At 49.8% G+C, this 16316-nt stretch overlaps 4 protein-coding genes across 4 annotated transcripts; 2 read left to right on the top strand and 2 right to left on the bottom strand.

Annotated features, from left to right (window-relative positions):
• Positions 1 to 48: 48 nt before the first annotated feature.
• BO82DRAFT_259192 (uncharacterized protein) lies at positions 49 to 914 on the top strand (the record flags this gene model as incomplete). The annotated part of the gene is made up of 2 exons (XM_025630923.1): positions 49 to 404; positions 461 to 914. Coding segments are annotated over 2 exons (810 nt in total), but the record flags the coding sequence as incomplete, so codon positions are not given.
• Positions 915 to 979: 65 nt separating this feature from the next.
• On the bottom strand, positions 980 to 2296 carry tma22 (putative RNA binding protein Tma22). Its single transcript, XM_025634535.1, has 4 exons — positions 2114 to 2296; positions 1980 to 1999; positions 1787 to 1874; positions 980 to 1713 (listed from the first exon to the last, which is right to left on the bottom strand). Exons 1-4 carry the CDS (start codon positions 2175 to 2177, stop codon positions 1301 to 1303), a joined length of 585 nt encoding a protein of 194 aa, XP_025494911.1. The 5' UTR covers positions 2178 to 2296; the 3' UTR covers positions 980 to 1300.
• A 4982-nt stretch (positions 2297 to 7278) lies between these two features.
• On the top strand, positions 7279 to 9180 carry BO82DRAFT_9799 (protein phosphatase regulator REG1). The gene is made up of 2 exons (XM_025641721.1): positions 7279 to 8010; positions 8072 to 9180. The coding sequence occupies exons 1-2, from the start codon at positions 7391 to 7393 to the stop codon at positions 9057 to 9059; spliced, it is 1608 nt and encodes a 535-aa protein (XP_025494910.1). The 5' UTR covers positions 7279 to 7390; the 3' UTR covers positions 9060 to 9180.
• Positions 9181 to 11349: 2169 nt separating this feature from the next.
• BO82DRAFT_9784 (putative C6 transcription factor) lies at positions 11350 to 14686 on the bottom strand. The gene is made up of 2 exons (XM_025641719.1): positions 14357 to 14686; positions 11350 to 14037 (listed from the first exon to the last, which is right to left on the bottom strand). The coding sequence occupies exons 1-2, from the start codon at positions 14432 to 14434 to the stop codon at positions 11443 to 11445; spliced, it is 2673 nt and encodes an 890-aa protein (XP_025494909.1). The 5' UTR covers positions 14435 to 14686; the 3' UTR covers positions 11350 to 11442.
• Positions 14687 to 16316: the final 1630 nt, after the last annotated feature.

Here is a 16316-nt window from a genome sequence, read left to right as displayed (position 1 = left end):
TCTGCCAACATCGTCAGCCTGTCCGAAGAGAAACAGCACCGTCATCTGTCCAAATCACGCCACCTTCACAAGCATAAGCATAACAAATCTGGCGACGGTCGCTTTTCACGGAAAAAGATTCAGTCTACGACATCTACCACTGCCAGGGCCCTGCTGCCGACGTGGTCCGGGATGAAAGACAAAGACAACGATGAAGAGAATGGTCTCCTCCGTCCGATGACACGTCAAACGACACGGTCGCGCTGGGGATCGGAGTCTACCACGGGATTGACTGACGGAAGCCGGAGGGAGAGCATACTTGAGGGAATTGATACAAATACAAAGCTTGGCCCGGTCGCACGTCAAGAAATCCGGTCGTCAGAGGACCTGGAGCAAGTGAAAAGCAGACGGAAATACGGCGAGGAGTAAGTTTCGAACGCCATACTGTGAACCGGGCTTGGTATGACTGACTGCACGCCAGGTATTTGAGGTCCGCTTTGTCACTTATCGGAACATTGGCTACAGACATCACGCGCCGTCTGGATTACACGTATTATAACCTTCTGGAGAAGGTGGCAGCCCTGAATGCTACGGTATCGTCTTTCCAGGAACTACTGAACTCTACATCAAGTCTCTTTGCCGATTTCCAGCGAGAAACGTCGAGTCTCGACCAAGAGATCCGAAAACAGATTGGAGAGCTTCAAGAATTCCAGCCACAGCTCAGAAGGATAGAGGCTTTGGAGGATCGCATGAAGACAGGGCGGACGAAAGCTCAGGAACTCAACGATCGACTTGAGAACATGCGGAATGAGATCGATCACTGGGAGAAGAAAGAGATGGAATGGCAAGACCGCGTGAATCGAAGGCTCCGTATGTTCTGGGCCTTTGCGGCAGCGGGTGTACTTGCAGTGCTTCTGGCCATTGCCACACAAAACAGGAGCATAATACAATCCTCGGCCATTTCCAACAACATGCGTGCAGGCACAGCAACGTTGGATTATAGTGTATCACTTCGGGACGAGGACAATCACGAATCTCAAGGAGGAAACACTCCCACGTGGATCAAGCAGCCAACTTAGACCATCCTTTATCAGGGATCCGGTATTTTCGAAGCCTAGTGGTGACGAGCCTCTGAAATTTTTTGTTTCTGAATAAGCTATAAGTACGGCGTCCTGTCTCTGTACTCTCGGCATGAAGGTCAAGGTCGGCCCCGACTCCATTGCATCTTTTGCGTGTGATACCCAATTGCATCTAAGCATCCGATTTAGTACATTAAGCGTTTAGTCTGCCGTTATATGATAGGTCATCGAAAGACATTGAATCAGCTGCTCGACTTCTTTTTCTTGTCTTCAATAAGCTCAATGTTGACCTCAGGGATTTCCTTGGCATAAAATTCCAACAACCATTCTTTCACATCTTCACTGACATCACCCTGAACTGTAATCTCCTCGGTGCCTCCAGCAGAGCGAGTCATGGAGGAACCAGTCGCAAATTTCTTACCAAGCTCTTTGGCGAGCTTCTTGTTCTCCAGTCCGTATATGTCCAAGCCCGTGATGACAGTGACATGTTTGCGCTTGTTTCGTTCAACGCGTTTGATCTGTACCTTGGAAGCGGCCTTTCGCTCTGCGTCTCGTGCCTCTGCGGCGGCAGCCTTTGCCTCCTTCTTAGCCGCATCCTTAGCAGCACGCTCCTGGGCAGACACCGAAAGTGAAGATAGCTTGGAAGTCAGAGCCTCTGCAGTCCCGTATCAGAGTCAGCTGCGGGAGTTCTAAGACCTGCTACAATGATCTGAACAGAGCGGACGAACCTTCGGAATAGAGCTGCTGATACGCGTCCGGGTGCGTATCTTTCAGCCAGTCTTCGCACTTTTTCGCTGTTCCGCCGAATTCGCAATACTGGAGATCCACGAGTCAATCACTTATCTTCGGAGAAGTCGTTCGATTCCAAATATTGCCGATCATAACGTGTTCTGGGCAAAAAGGCTGGAATGAGGGCCATACTTCTACAGGCAGTGTACAGACTGTACATGTAAAATATAGATTGCGTTAGCCTTGTCAGTCTAAGGGTCAAAAATAGCGAGAAATGAATTTTCTCCTATCGCAGAAGCTCAAGTTCGAGATGGGCATTCACTCACCTCCACAGTACAGGACGTGCTTTGCCGGATATTCCACCGGACGAGGTTGCTCGACGTCCGCCATTTTCCGACCCAATAGCCTTCTTGTATATGGTTTCTGGAATGAGGGCCGATTAAGAAAGATAGTGATTGTTTCCCAGGACACTGGAATTCGTCGAATTCGGAAGTCCTGTTATCACCGACTGCACTTTAGTTTATCGAGATGGCGCGGGGTCGGTACTGCAGCCACCCCACTAACTGCTTCGGGAAGCGCAGCAATAATGATCACGTGAGTATACTCACTGATTCAATGCGCAGGCATAATCGGTTGGACGGGAATCATCAAAGATTTACAGGAGACAGAGAAATTTATGATGAGGCGATGGTGGTTCCGGTTGAAGAATATGACCCACGCAAGTTCGAGGGTAACGAGCTAGGAGAACAATCATGGAAGAACTAAATGTGTAACGTGACGATGGCACAAACACGTAGTGAGGTTTCAATCCAATTCGAGTTCATACTCGAGGTTTTAGGTATGCATACTTGATAGAAACCGAGCTTACTCTCTTTTCCGCCTGATAACCTCTCTGTGTTACACGAAGCCCGATGATTTAGAAGAGAGAAGTCGACTATCCGCTTCTGACATCCGCAGCTCTAACGGGATCGTTGCTGAGAGAGTCTTCGAAGAGCCCTCAATTCAATAGTCATCAAGCAGAAGAGCCAGTAGGGAGATGAAAGTGGTGCCCAGTGGCAATGAGTGCTGCCTCAAGTGGAAAAGTGAAGCTACCACCTCAGACACTAACAGGCACAATACCAATTTCAGGGAATCCTACCGAGTTGACCAGAGCAACGCTACGCTCCCTGTGAATGATAGACTGATCGTCAAACGGAATGACAAGGAGATCAATCCTTGACCCATAGTACCCCCAAGGCCTATTCGGGCAAAGTGGCCGGAGTTCGTTTGTCAATATCGCAAGTGGCTGTCGGGATTACCTCATGGGAGTCAACAGCTGGTTCCTTGTCTCCAGCTAGAGGTATACTGAAATTGGTCTCGCCCAGAAACCAGCCTTCTTCTCAGGGGAGACTCGCTTTGGTAGGGCTAAGTTCGCAGATCATGATACACACGACTTTCGAAGAATATTGCTTGGGAAAGGGCAGCTTCCGCGGACAAGGGGCCCGCGCTTTCCAATCGAAACAAGCAAATCGGTAACGTGGGCTCAGTTGAGTGACATAGGTTTCACAGCCTATAATGTTAGTAGCCATCAAGAGATGGGTGCAATTTTCTAATTGTGAAACAGATTTCCATACAGCATATAGAGAGATCAGAACTGGCCCGGTCTTGATTCATAACATGTAATCTGGATGCCTGTGCTTTTGAATCTTATTCCTTTCATTCGGATTCATTCTTTTTCTTTTCTGCTCTTGGACCTCAAGCAAATATGTCTCTTCTCACCCCTTGTATAAAGCATGCGCGAGATTAGTACGCTTTCATCTGCCTCTGATTCATGATGCGAATGGAAGCTTCAAGCTTTGCGAATCAGCGCGACTTTGTTTGTGGTGAAAAGACAAGAGCCCCTCTCATCGGACGAGGGAAGTAACTACAGGACATTCCGCGTCAGATTTTGCCCCTCAAGAGACACCAGTCAAGCGCAGCAAATGGCCCTGGCTTGTTTTAGCAAGGAGATTTGAGGGAGGAGAAGTCCTGCCGCCAGTCAACCTCGAGACACGTCATTCACAGCCCCTAGGGAACCCGGGCTTTTCGATGAATTGTCTAATTATAGAGGAATACAAGTACGTTGCCTATTCCAAACCACGATTTTGTCATCAATCGAGATATCTATTATCCTTAGCAAGATTTCTGATAACAGACATACATTCCGAAGGAGAAACAACTCAATTGACCGGTGGGTCGAGTTCGTATTGAGGCCATTGGTGCTTGCACGGGGTGTTTCGTTGCACTCGAGCTGCAACCGGATCGGGATTCTGTTCATGGTGCTCTACGGAGTGGAAAAAGACCCATTACATGGAAACCATAAGCTGACAACCTTGGAATGGGAAGCAAAGAGGATCCCAGTTGCATATACTGTAAGTAGTCAATTGCCTTGCGGACCGGGCACCGGCTTCTGGCTTTCTTATCATGGAAGCTGATTGACCAAAGAGAAGCGTAGGATAGACCCTCGTGGGAATGATTGGATTATTGGAAGGTCCTTGCACTTTTCCCAACCTTGAAAAGTCTCCACTGTCCCCGCCAGCCGTTACTGACGTGCATCGAGCCGCCCGATGGATCTTGAAAACTATACCATACTTGACCCTCAGGTGCTCGCTCCCCTTTTTCTTTGTTGGTGATTCGGAGTAGGTTTCACATCAAGACCCTTCTGAGGTTGTATTTACCCCCGAGGTTGAGGGATTATTGCGGACGAATCAGAATTGACTCAGCTTGTGGTGCTTGATTAGGTAGTATCAATGCGCACCGTTTTATATGAGTACTGTACTCCCAAGAGGTTTGAAATCCCTGTTGTCACCAATCGTTGACTGACTGCTCTTTTTCATTTTTTTGTGCATCATATTGCAGATGTTACCTAATTCAGGTACAGGGCTGTACATATACTTCGTTCAGAAAGTGGATGAGTCTAGATTGATCCTGTTGAGGGTGGTTCCAGTTGCCAATGCGCTAAGACCGTTGAATAGATTAAGATGCAGCCAAGGTACAACTTGCAAGATGCAATCACCATTGATACATTCGGAAGGGGCAAAAGAGCGGGAAGAAGAGGAGAGCTCGTCTGTATCTTTGGTTAGTAGTATTGTACTACGAGCAGTAGACTATCTAGACCACTCGAGTACTATGGATGAAGCACGGAGTACTGCACAGCACCTATCGCTCGTTCTATTCCGGTCCGAATAGCTCCGATCGACCGCGGAGGATTTCGGACTGTCAGTCTTAGTATAAATACCATGCACTTGTACCTATCACTAGCTCGTTGGCAGTAGCCCTGCGGGCAAAACATCCGTGCCATGCTCGGGACATCATCCACTAGGTACGGACGTACTATGTAGTTATTGCACCGTACAACAATTATGCAAGGGTGACCTATCGAGGCCCCAAGAAACATTCCGAATCTTGTCCGAAGAATATCCCTCTTTCTCTCTCTCTCTCTCTCTCTCTCTCTGTGCGTGTTTGTATTTACCTCGTGTGTAGAGGGGGAAAAGGTACAGTACATACATAAAAGACTAAATGAGGTAGGTCCAATCCGACTGAAGTACCCATACGTACCAAACTTGAGGCACCCCGCCTTTCTGGGAGATCAACCAATTCGGAAGACGTACTGTACTGTACAGTACTGTACATAGGTCATGGATGAATGCCTACCTAACGTAATAGTAGTCCTGATTCCGAACGGATGAACCAACCTGAGTTTGGTTGCACTCATGATGTTGAAAGGAAGTTCAAAGCCGAAGAATTCCATCCTTCCCTGGGCCTGAATGATGCGATCATTTAGACTGACTTTTGTGAATTTGGGAAGTTGATTGAGAATTACTTTACTGTGTTTACTGTGCTGTATAATAACTACTTAACTCACAAATACCTCTCTGTGGTTACAGCGGTGAAGCACTCTTTAGTACTCCGTATAGTAGTAAGAGGTAACTAAAGTTTGTTAAGCACCCAGCACTCGAAGTACAGGTAGTAAGTAGTACTGTCCCTCAGGGCTCTCTGTCTAGACCCTCCCTGAAGCATCTAAAATCAATGAGTCAGCGACAGTTTCCCCTCTTTCCGCTCTAGAAGAGTCTCCGGAGTCTCTCCACCTCCACCCCCCTCCCCCCAAAAGTTCCCCCAAAGTCACACCAACGGTAAAAGAACTAGGCAACAACAAGCCTAGTGTCGCAGCTTGATCTCCACCCGCGCCCGGTTTTTCTATCTTGACGGAGACTAAACCGGTGGCAATTCAATGAATTCTACGGAGTACGTATGAACAAGTAAACTTACTGTACATAAGTTACTGAGTGCTATGTTTGTACTATGTATGTACGGAGTAGTATCTTCCCTTTACCCCCCAACAAAATCCAAATGCAGTAAGCATTCTATTCTTTTGTTTGAGGTTATGTCTGAATATCTGCCAGGATTCCTTCTTGAGTTCTTTCTATCTAATACATACTGTACGTGTTAGCTAGACTCTAGGATTAGCAACAAACCAATAGATATTTTCCTGCTATGACACATCAAGTTTGTACGTACCTCTTTTAGTTTTTCCTTGTTAACGGATCCACTACTTCCACTTCACTCTGCGTCCATCCCTTCCAGACCACCCTTTCAACCCACGCGTCAACGTCAATCTCAGCAGCACTGAGCCGAGTTCTCCCATCCTTCGCTCTTTCCGCAAACCCCATCAGACACAAGTCAAGTCGGTCTCGACCACGTCTAGTCCTCTATCAATTGCCCCGCCCTCTGTCATTGAGCTAACAGCCAGTGGGCGATACGAAAAGACTGACACAGAGAAACAAGATTTGAGAGGTGAGGGGGAAAAAAAAAGAAGAGTGAGAATCGTCTCAACAAGGAGATGATGAAATTGCAAAATAACAATCTCCAACACGAGATCCCAGAGTAACTGATCGCGAATAAACGCCCTTTTGATGCCACGCTGATCTCCACCCGCCGCCACTACTGTCAACTGCGGGAGCTTTGTCTTTTCCCGATTTCCCGTTAATTTCCTCTCCTAACGTTATTTTACGCGTTACCCTTTCCCTGTGCTTTCTATCCTATCTACTTACTCCTCCCTCCACTACGGTTGCTGCTCCCCCTCCTCGCCCCCGGCCTTTTCCACATTGTTCGCCTCCCTCCCTCCCTCCCTCCCTCAATCTAGATTCTTTCACTACCTCACTTACGTTCTCCTCCGATCCTCCGTGCGACCGACTATCCAACAATCCCTGACCAGCGCTCTTCGGTCGGTACCAACTCTGTTCATCTAGCGGGGGCTGGAACAGCCATCCCGTCCCCTCTTCCGGATTTCCTAGCTCGTTCCTCGACCCGCGGTATAAGATTAACTCGTCCCGTATATACTGCCCTCCACCATTAACCATATCCTTGCGCCATGATCTCAGCCCTTCGTCGCTTTCGCTAGATCCGAGGCTTTTCGCTTTGCCTGGAGACTCTTTGTAATTCTCACTGTCAGGTCGTTTTTCATCGGCTTGTGTCTAGTATCGCCCGCTCGCTCCCTCCTCACATCACTTGCACTGACCTTCTCGCCTCTCACAAGCTCGCTGGTCCATTAATACTCCATCGACGTGAATGGTCTTATTGCAAGGATGACTGCCGTTCTTCCCGCCTCCCGAGAGGAGCACTCACGCTTCTCTCCAGATTCTTTTCGGTCCCCTATCACTCAGACCTACTTCATCGAGGAGCCAGAGATTGCTACCGCCAAGTCCGCTGTTCATGGCTTTCAATCAAGAGCTTATGTCAATCCGATCCGATCGATGCACCCTCTCGACCCATCCTCTCCGGATCTTGCACTCTCTGCTGCGGACCATTTCTCGTCGACAGCCACCGCTTTCAGCAGTCTGTCTTTGAATGTGGGTGGCGACCAGGATGGCAGTGAATTGATATTACCGTCGTATGATTCTCACCAGTTCATCCCAAAAGAACCGGAAGCTCTCAGTGAAGTCTCAGTAGACTCATCGGCGGACCTTCAGCGGTGGAGAGCGCACACACCAGCTGCCGACGATAGTTCAATCGAAGATGAGCCGTCGAGACATGTTGATTATTTATCCCACGAGTGGCGGCAGGAGGATATATGGGCCTCGTGGCGGTATGTGGTCGCCCGGCGAAGCGCCTATGATAACGGAGTGAGGTTGGAGAATGCGTCATGGCGAACATGGGGCAAGCTGAAGATGAATTTGGGCACGGTATCCCCGGAGACTCTAAACTGGTTGGTTCTCTCATCTCGCCCTTTTTGTTTGATCGACAGACATCCTAAGAACTTTGTCTAGGCTTAAGGACTGTGACGTGACATGGCTGTATGGCCCGTTGAAAACGTGCGATAGACGAGAGCCGACATTGGAAGACTCCCCACCTCCAAGTCGATTTGCAACGCCAACTCTTTATCCGGATAGGAAGCCGATTCTGAAAAAGAGAACAGCATCTGAAACCATCCTTCAACGCTCTCTATCCCAGCACACTCTCCTGCAGCATGCGGGGGCTATTCTGAAAGCACAGGAGGCGGAGACGAATCGAAGTCGGCCGTCTTTCCAGCGCTGCCCCTCGGACCTTGAGCAGGTGCCAAACCAATTAGCCGCTACTCTTGTTCGGGCGTCCATTCATGGAACCACAACCGAGACATCGCCGTCAGGCATTGGGTCACCCAGTGAAAAACGACATATCCATTTCAACAATGAGGTTGTGCAATGTATTGCTGTGGAAGCAAAGGAGGATGATGATGAGGGGCAAAGGGCTTGTGATGACTCCTCGGAGAATGGTGTCGTGATGATGAAACAGATTCATCCTAACGTAGATCGGAGCGATCGGGTCACACCCCGTGGTAGTATTAGTGGCGATAACAAAACCATTGCTCCGCTTCCTTCGACGACGTTGAAGTATCGTGGAGACACTCCTGAGCCTCCGGCAGGCTCGATAATGGACCGCTGGTCCTACTATTTTTCCTCCTCGACTCCCTTGGAACAGTCTACTCGACCTTCTGCTTCCGCCAACTTCCTCTTGGACGACGACGGCGGCGACTATACCTTTGATTGGGACTCAAATCCGGGATCCCAGGAATCATCTCATTACAGCCGTCCCTGGTTCGCCAATCCCGAAGATGACGAAGAACTCGGTCACTACTTCGGCTCGACGTCAACGGGGTCTACACCCACCGAAGACGAGGAAAGCTCGAATGGCAGCGTCCTTGAGCGCTTTATGGATACAATGAATACAGCCAAAGATATCGCTCACGTAATATGGAATGTGGGCTGGCGACGGTGATCCCGCTCCATTCTCATATTGCATCACCTGAAAGCACATTCTTTCTAACCGGAAGAAGAACATCTCTTATTTGCATTTACTTTATACATTATACGACTGGCAAGATAGGTCGAGGCGTTCCGGGTTTTGATGATGTTCTTGCGCTGTCCTTATTTTGCATCCGCCAAGGTCAAAAGAGGCGGGGTTTTAACCATCTGGTTATGATACTGAGCTGCGTCTATGAAAAGCTCCGTGACTGGAGTTATGTTGGGGGGTTCTGGCATCCTATTTTCAGTCTGGCGTGTTCAATGGGGTGGAAGTCTGCAGCATTGAGAGCTCGATGTATATCGACGATAATGACAATGAGTAATATCATGAATAATTCAGAAGTGATAATGGATCCAACGGGACCCCAGTGAGTGAAAGCTACATTCGATCACAAATTGCTGCCTTGAATACGAGTACCAGGAAGCTAGCTGTGATTCATTATCAGGTCCTCGCTTCCACGGATTATGTATTGCATACAAGTTAGTATGTACTAAGTAACCTATGTACTACTACTGTACGCACAGGGCACACCAGCGGCAACCAACCGGTAATGATTCCCACATTTATTTCTCCAACCGTGGCTTCGCACGACCAATCATTCATCCAAGGCAACCGAAGCATCAATCAGAATCCACCACGAATCTTCGATGACCGGTGTCGCTAGCCTGCCAGCTAGTCAGTCAGAGATGGGTCGTCTCGACCGTCAGCCGGGCCGGCGGGGGGGGGGGCGGTTGGTTAACAGTTAAGAAGCCGTTAGTGATTATCTCACAAGCCTGAGGCGACTATCAAGGCCGATAAGCTTCCTGTACAACATGTATGCTGTAGGCCAGGTAGACACGGGACACGGGTGGGGAAGATAACTTAACTCCAGGTTTACACCATACATTCAGCGACAGAGAAAGTTTAAAGAGAGCAAGCAATGTTTACGGGGTTGGGATCTCAACCCGATACGCAATCGGCATCTTCATTGCGTAGGTCAATGATCTAGAACAGATCTATAATTGAAGAGCAACTCGACAAGGACTCTGGAGGCCAGATACGCACCTTACTCCAGTCAGTACCTTGGAGTAAGTTACTGTACAGTAGGTAAGTTACTCGACGTGGAAACGCAGGTCCCGAGTATAATTCTCCTTAGATAACGTAGTCTACCAACCGTACTGTACCCGTCCACGGAATGACGGCAAGACTACTAACTAGTTCTTCAATCATCCATCCGTCGGAGTTCCAAGCACCACGGCCCAAGGTTGAGTCCGAAGAACCAGCTCAGACGCTGATGATTGGCTGGGCTGAGGAGTTTCCGGTGACGTGGATAGGGGGAAGACAGAGATGAAGCTCATGCAGACAAAGGGGGAAAGTACAGGTGAGGAGAAAGCATATACAGCGGGGGCTGGACTTATGGGCAAAGGGTAGGTGGCAACCTAAGTTAACCCCGAATCACCCCGGTTAGCTCAGCGATGAGGGGCGGTGACGGATGGTAATAGTATCAATTCCTGGCATTTGGCCTGGATTTCTGCAGGTCGCTCCGGATGGTTCATCGCATTGTGAGAGAAGCGTGGCATCGCTGTTTTTAGGTGCTTATTTGGAGTGCGAAGTGAGAAGGGTGTGAGAGGGGGGAGGGGGGAGAAAAGTTTACCTGGGTATCTGGGTTTGGAATTTGATAGCTCATCATTAATGCCTCAAGGTTCAATTGACCAATGGCGCCCCACACACTGCGGGGTTCTGCATAGATAAGGCGGAGAGGTACCATTGACTCTACGTCCAGGTGAACCTCAGACCTGGTGGGAAAGCTCTCCCTGTTGATCTCAGAGCAAGCTGTAGGCAGCATTGTCATCTCCTGCCCACGTGAATGCTCGACCGAGTCCTTCAATGCAATATCAACTAGAGTATTCAGATACTTAGCTACCTACGGTTGTCCCTGCACCTGTCCTGGTTCGTCTAGTACAGTATCACCTACCTTGGCATGCTCTCCTGGCGTATGAGAATGTATAGGTATAGCATTGTTGTATAGCAATCATGGATGGAATTGCGTCATGATGGTACATCAACCACCAACTCGGAAAGTATTGCCTGTTACACCATGTCACCACCCTGAAATCTACGGAACTACAAGACGATGCGTCAAATCTCAGGAGAAGAATCAATGAGACATTATACCTGTAGCGCGCTTGCATTGGGTATCGAAATAGAACAAGATAACAAAGAGATGAATGCGCTGCACTAGGTGACCCATCTCACGACATTGTCCGATGATGCTGATGGCCTTACAAGCCATGGAAAATGACACTACCAACAGAACCAGACAGAGACACCTTAAGGCAAATCCTTTCCAAGGGATGCCAGTCGGCTGTTTCCCCAACTAACCCTCCATTGTGTCCTCCATCGGTTCCTGGAATGTTTCCGGGAAAAAGCCTGGAGGTGGCCATATGTCCGCAATTGAGGGCGGATGAACCAGGGGCTGAGACCCAGCAAGGCGATCCGGATCATGACAGAACGCCTGAAACGTGCTGTCATCGATAAATCCAAAATCCTTCAATGCCGCCTCGCGACTGGTGGCCCATTCTGTTGTATCGAGGTAAGCCAGATCTCGGAAAATGGCATCAATATCGCCTGTTGACCCAAGATGAGGCTCGGCAGGATTAGTGGTCCGAGATTCTCGAGGGTCCATATGTTCGCTTCGGGGAACGGAACGATCACTTGGTGCTCCGGATATACCAGGCATCAAGGACCCCGATACGGAGGAATCAGGAGTTGCCGGATGAGAATGTGGTGCCCGTGCCAGAGCCGCACTCAACCCATTTGCAGGGCTAGACTTGTCCACATGGACCGCTGCCCTTCCTGTTGGGGCTTGGAAAGACGCATCTATTACCGACAGATCTGTATTTTCCATGACTGTATCCTTTGGCATCATGTATTGTCCGTCCACTGGAATGCTGATACCCGTGAAGGACGTCGTGTAACCAGGGTCACGTAAATCAGAAACGTTTCTTCGCGTTTGGGCGCCTGAAGAAGCTTCCCCAGGTAAAGCTTGATACCCGACTGACGAAGTAGGTATAGGCGCAGGTGGAAATGAATTACTGGTTACCCCATGTGCTAACCGTGGGGCACCCTCTGCTTCGACACCCCGGAAAGACGCCATTGGGGTTCCAGGGAGCTCCTTCGAACGATTCCAATGGTCGATAGTAGTACACATTGAGCGGTAGACAGGCCAAGTAGTGCGTAGTAAAGTCGTTCGCTCCACCAATGCTTCCGCCCATTGTGCAAACGGAAACATGTCTGATTCGATCTTGTTGCGTAAGACGAAGGCTTGCTCGGCTATTGTCCGTAAGGACGGTTCGAATAGAGGCGGAAAACCGCAGAGCTGGAAATTTTCTAGATGCTGAGTGATGATAGGGAGAGCCCGGTAGAGAAGCTTCTTCGCCCCTTCCACAGCTGGACGTTGAGACCGAGGTAATCCGAGCTCTTGAGGAGCAATGCGAAGATAAAGCCACAGAAGAGTAGCAACATAAGTCAGTGCCAGATAGCTCTGATGTGGAAGTAAGGACGAATGTCGTTCCGGATAGATGCTTTCCGGGCCAATCAAGCGGCATCCAAGTGGCAGACGATCATCCCACTGCTTGAGTTCGATAACCAGCTGCTGAGAAAAGAGCGGAGCGCCCGAGCCTGGCGTAAAGTCGCGAGCGATCTTGTTCAACACGCTGGCTAACTCGACGAGTCGATTGAAACAACTCAAAGCGAGGAGTGGGCCGCGACGCGGACTCTTACCCTGCCCGACTGTTGTGGGGGGCAACACATCTGCCCATGAGTTCCATTCTTCCAAACCATCCTCCTCCAACAAACCCACCGTGTTAAGATCCCGAGGATGCATGGAGGGTCGCCTCGACATACGGAACGACAGCAACGAGTCTACGACAAAACAGCCGAGGAACACGGCCTTGCCCTGCCGCAATTCGTCAGAGCGTCGCACATCTGCGAAGACACCTAAATCCATGGAGATCGCCATCCGAACTGCTTGACCGGCCAACAGCCAAGCGGCCGTCCAATCTTCCAATCCCATATTGACCAGGGTGAGCAAAAGCAGTGCCTGCACATGCCCAAGTTCATAACGTTCAGTCTCAGTCGGAATCAAGGAGCGAGAAACCGAATAATACTCCTTCGTCTGGGCGAGCACTCCTGAAGGCCCGTCCTGCGGGTTGATCCGGGATTGCGAGATGGTATAACTAAGCAAGGCCCACAGGGCAGCATGGTCACCCGAACCGGGTGCCATTTTCGCCACGGACACGGGCGCGCCTGCGTACAAGTAGGAGGCACGAAGGATGTTGTGCTTGGCAACAATGGGAAACCACGAGTGAGTCACGGCAAAATAGATGTCCAGGAGCTGCGAGGTCTGCGGCGGCAATTGCAGCGCCTGCGTCCCGTTCTTGGTCTGCGACGGGGGTTGACTTTCAGGTGGTAATGACAGTCTGGGTCGCTTTGCTTGGGAGGAATTGGACGGCCCAACTACGCGCGGATTTTCGAGCGACTGGACAGTCGAGCTCCGATCGATTCGAAATCCCCATTCTGGACCCGCGCCGGTTGAGTCGTCCTCGGGATCTTCTCGAGGTCGTTTTCCCGAGGGGTGAGGCGACGGATCAGAATTCGACAGCATCTTCTCGAGCGCGCCGTAGAGTCGACTCGTCTTCCATGATTCGTGTAGGGATTCAGAAGCGCTATCGTCAGTCCACAGTGACATGAGCTTGTTTCTCCGATTCGCTGATTCAGCTGTAGTGCCCAATAGAGCTAGCATGGTGTCTTCGAAGCCTTCAATGTTGCAGATCGACAGGGCCCACAGCTTCTCTAGACCGCGAACATATCCTTCCGGTAAGCCGCGCTTCTTTGCGTGAGGGTCATAGGAACAGGTCTGGCCGGAGGCCTGACAGGCCGAACAAGCCGGACGGAGACCGTCACATTTGTCCTATAGCAGAAGATCGTGTCAACATGAGCCGGCGACTTTTGTGATCAAGGGATGCTGATCAATGGCAGCGACGTGTGGGGAGTGGTTGACAAAAAAAGGTGAAGCGGAAGGATGCGAGTGGTAGATGGAAGGGAGCAAACATAAGCTCCCACCCCGGCAGGGTAATTCATGATGTGGGTGATGTAACAAATCCCAGCAACCCACGCGCGGCGGCTCGGGCGACAATACACCGATGGAGACAGATCAGGAAAGGTCGGGGGATTGTGGGATCAATGAATTGGAAAAAAAGGAAAGTAATATGCACAGAAGAATGACTAACCTTTTTACTTCGACATCGATCACAGGCGCGAGATACCCTCTTCCGGCGAGGGGCTTTAGAATCAGGACCCTCGTCCATTGAGGAGGGTTATATGGTAGAAAGCAATGGCATAGCCATGTAGGGGTAGAAAGAGAGAATGGAGGGTAGCTTAATTGGGGGTGCAGGGGAAGAGCGCCGGTCTTCTGTGAGCCGAGTCAAAGAGACGAAGAAGCCGAGAATAGGGACAACGAAGGCCGAAAAGGTGATGGTAGTAGTGGTAGTTGTAGTAGTGAGAGTGGTCCTCGATTGGATTAGGCTCTCGAACCGTGCATGGCCGCTTGTTATAAACGCAGTCGGGAAACCCAGGGACCCAGAAGTCCCAGATAGAGATAGAAGGCGGGAAATTACGCAAGAATGGTCAGGAAGCCTTGGTAGGTAGTTGAACCACAGCCACAGACAGGGTCTCTCTGTCTGCTACTTTTGGGTTGTATTTGGGTCGGTCCAAGATGGGCAATCAATTGGGCCCGCCCCATCCTGAGGCAGCCGATTTTAGAGATTTTTTTTAGGGAGGAGATCCGTCCGTCAGGGTCAAGGGTAGCGGACAATGAGTCTGGTCAGTTGGTTTCGCAGCGGTCAGAGAGTCAAGACACTTTTAGTGAGCGATGAACGGCGAACTGGAAAAGTGGAGTGGCGGGGAAAAACATCGGAACAAAAAGTTCGGGAATGGAGGAAGAGGCGGAAGACGAGAGAGAGAAAGCTGAAGCTAACGTTAAGTTACTGTGAGCTAACTAAAGCGATTCCGTCGGGAATCAAGCCTCAGGCGGCAAGGCCCCCCACCCCACGCCGGATCCCCACGGCTTCTCCACGATTCCACTGTGGGAAAAGTTGAAAAAGCTGAGAGCAGTCCGATCATCGATACCATCGAGCACTGCCCTCCTGGGAAACTGTAAGTACTCGAGTACTGTACAGAGTACTTCATAAATATGATTATATATCAAGAGCAAGCAGTCCGACGTTCTGGAGCAAATGAGGCGGGATTCGAAAATAGTAATCATCTCATTAAGGATTTATACCACTGACCCTAATAGTGCCTGTAGAGGAGTATTCCGTACTAAATTACCACTCCCACTACCCGCGGAGTAGTCCTCTCAAGGTTTACGATTGGCGATAACTCCAATGGCAATAGTCAAAATTGCCGAGAACCGGCGCTTTGCCCCTCACCCCACAGAGGCGATATTAATGGCAAATGTATGCACTGAAATCAATTAAGGCTCTTCTTGTAGAGTGGTGAAGGTTTCCCAGTAGTATCGAGAATTAGATGGAGTACGTAGTCCGGCGGCTCCAAGTGTTCACACCAACCTGTTTTGAGTTAATCGCTCCGGCTGTGCGTTGTCTGCGCCAGTGTGTCCATCACCCATAGAAAATATTGTCAATCTGCTCGTCAAGGACCAAGGCTGCTATCATTTTCGGGCCACTGGCAGACTGACTCGGCATCCCGATTTGATGCGGTCTGGAGAACTTTCATCCTGAAGTCTACACTACCTTATTGACGTATGTGATACATTCAAGCAATCATCACTCGCCTTTTGTCAACAAGTGAAATTGCCGAATTTTGACAGGCTCAAAGTATGAAAACAAAGCCATCAGCTTCTACGGACGCTAAGTTGAGGGCACGATTCCCCGTGGTTTCTGCCTGCGACTCGAGTGGGGAGAAGAGGAGGGGAAAAAAAGGGGGGGGGAAGGAATCACCAGCGCATGATATTGTCTTCTGCAAGCTTTGCAACAAACCGTGGGTGGTGACTCTGTGAGATACCATGAAAGAAGACCTGTTTCGGCAAAGAACTTACCCGGAGTAGGATTGAGGCACGGTGAATCTGACAAATGGCACCAAGGGAATTAATTGTGAGTGAGAGTGAGAAGTAGTAGTTAGTGAGTGAGCCAGAGATGCTCTGCTATAAACCGTCCATCGATCGCCCTGTCT

Source organism: Aspergillus uvarum (genome assembly GCF_003184745.1).
Source record: "Aspergillus uvarum CBS 121591 unplaced genomic scaffold BO82scaffold_10, whole genome shotgun sequence".
Lineage (NCBI taxonomy): Eukaryota > Fungi > Ascomycota > Eurotiomycetes > Eurotiales > Aspergillaceae > Aspergillus > Aspergillus uvarum.
The sequence above is the reverse complement of the archived record's forward strand: the minus strand, read 5'-3'. Positions and strand labels throughout refer to the sequence as shown.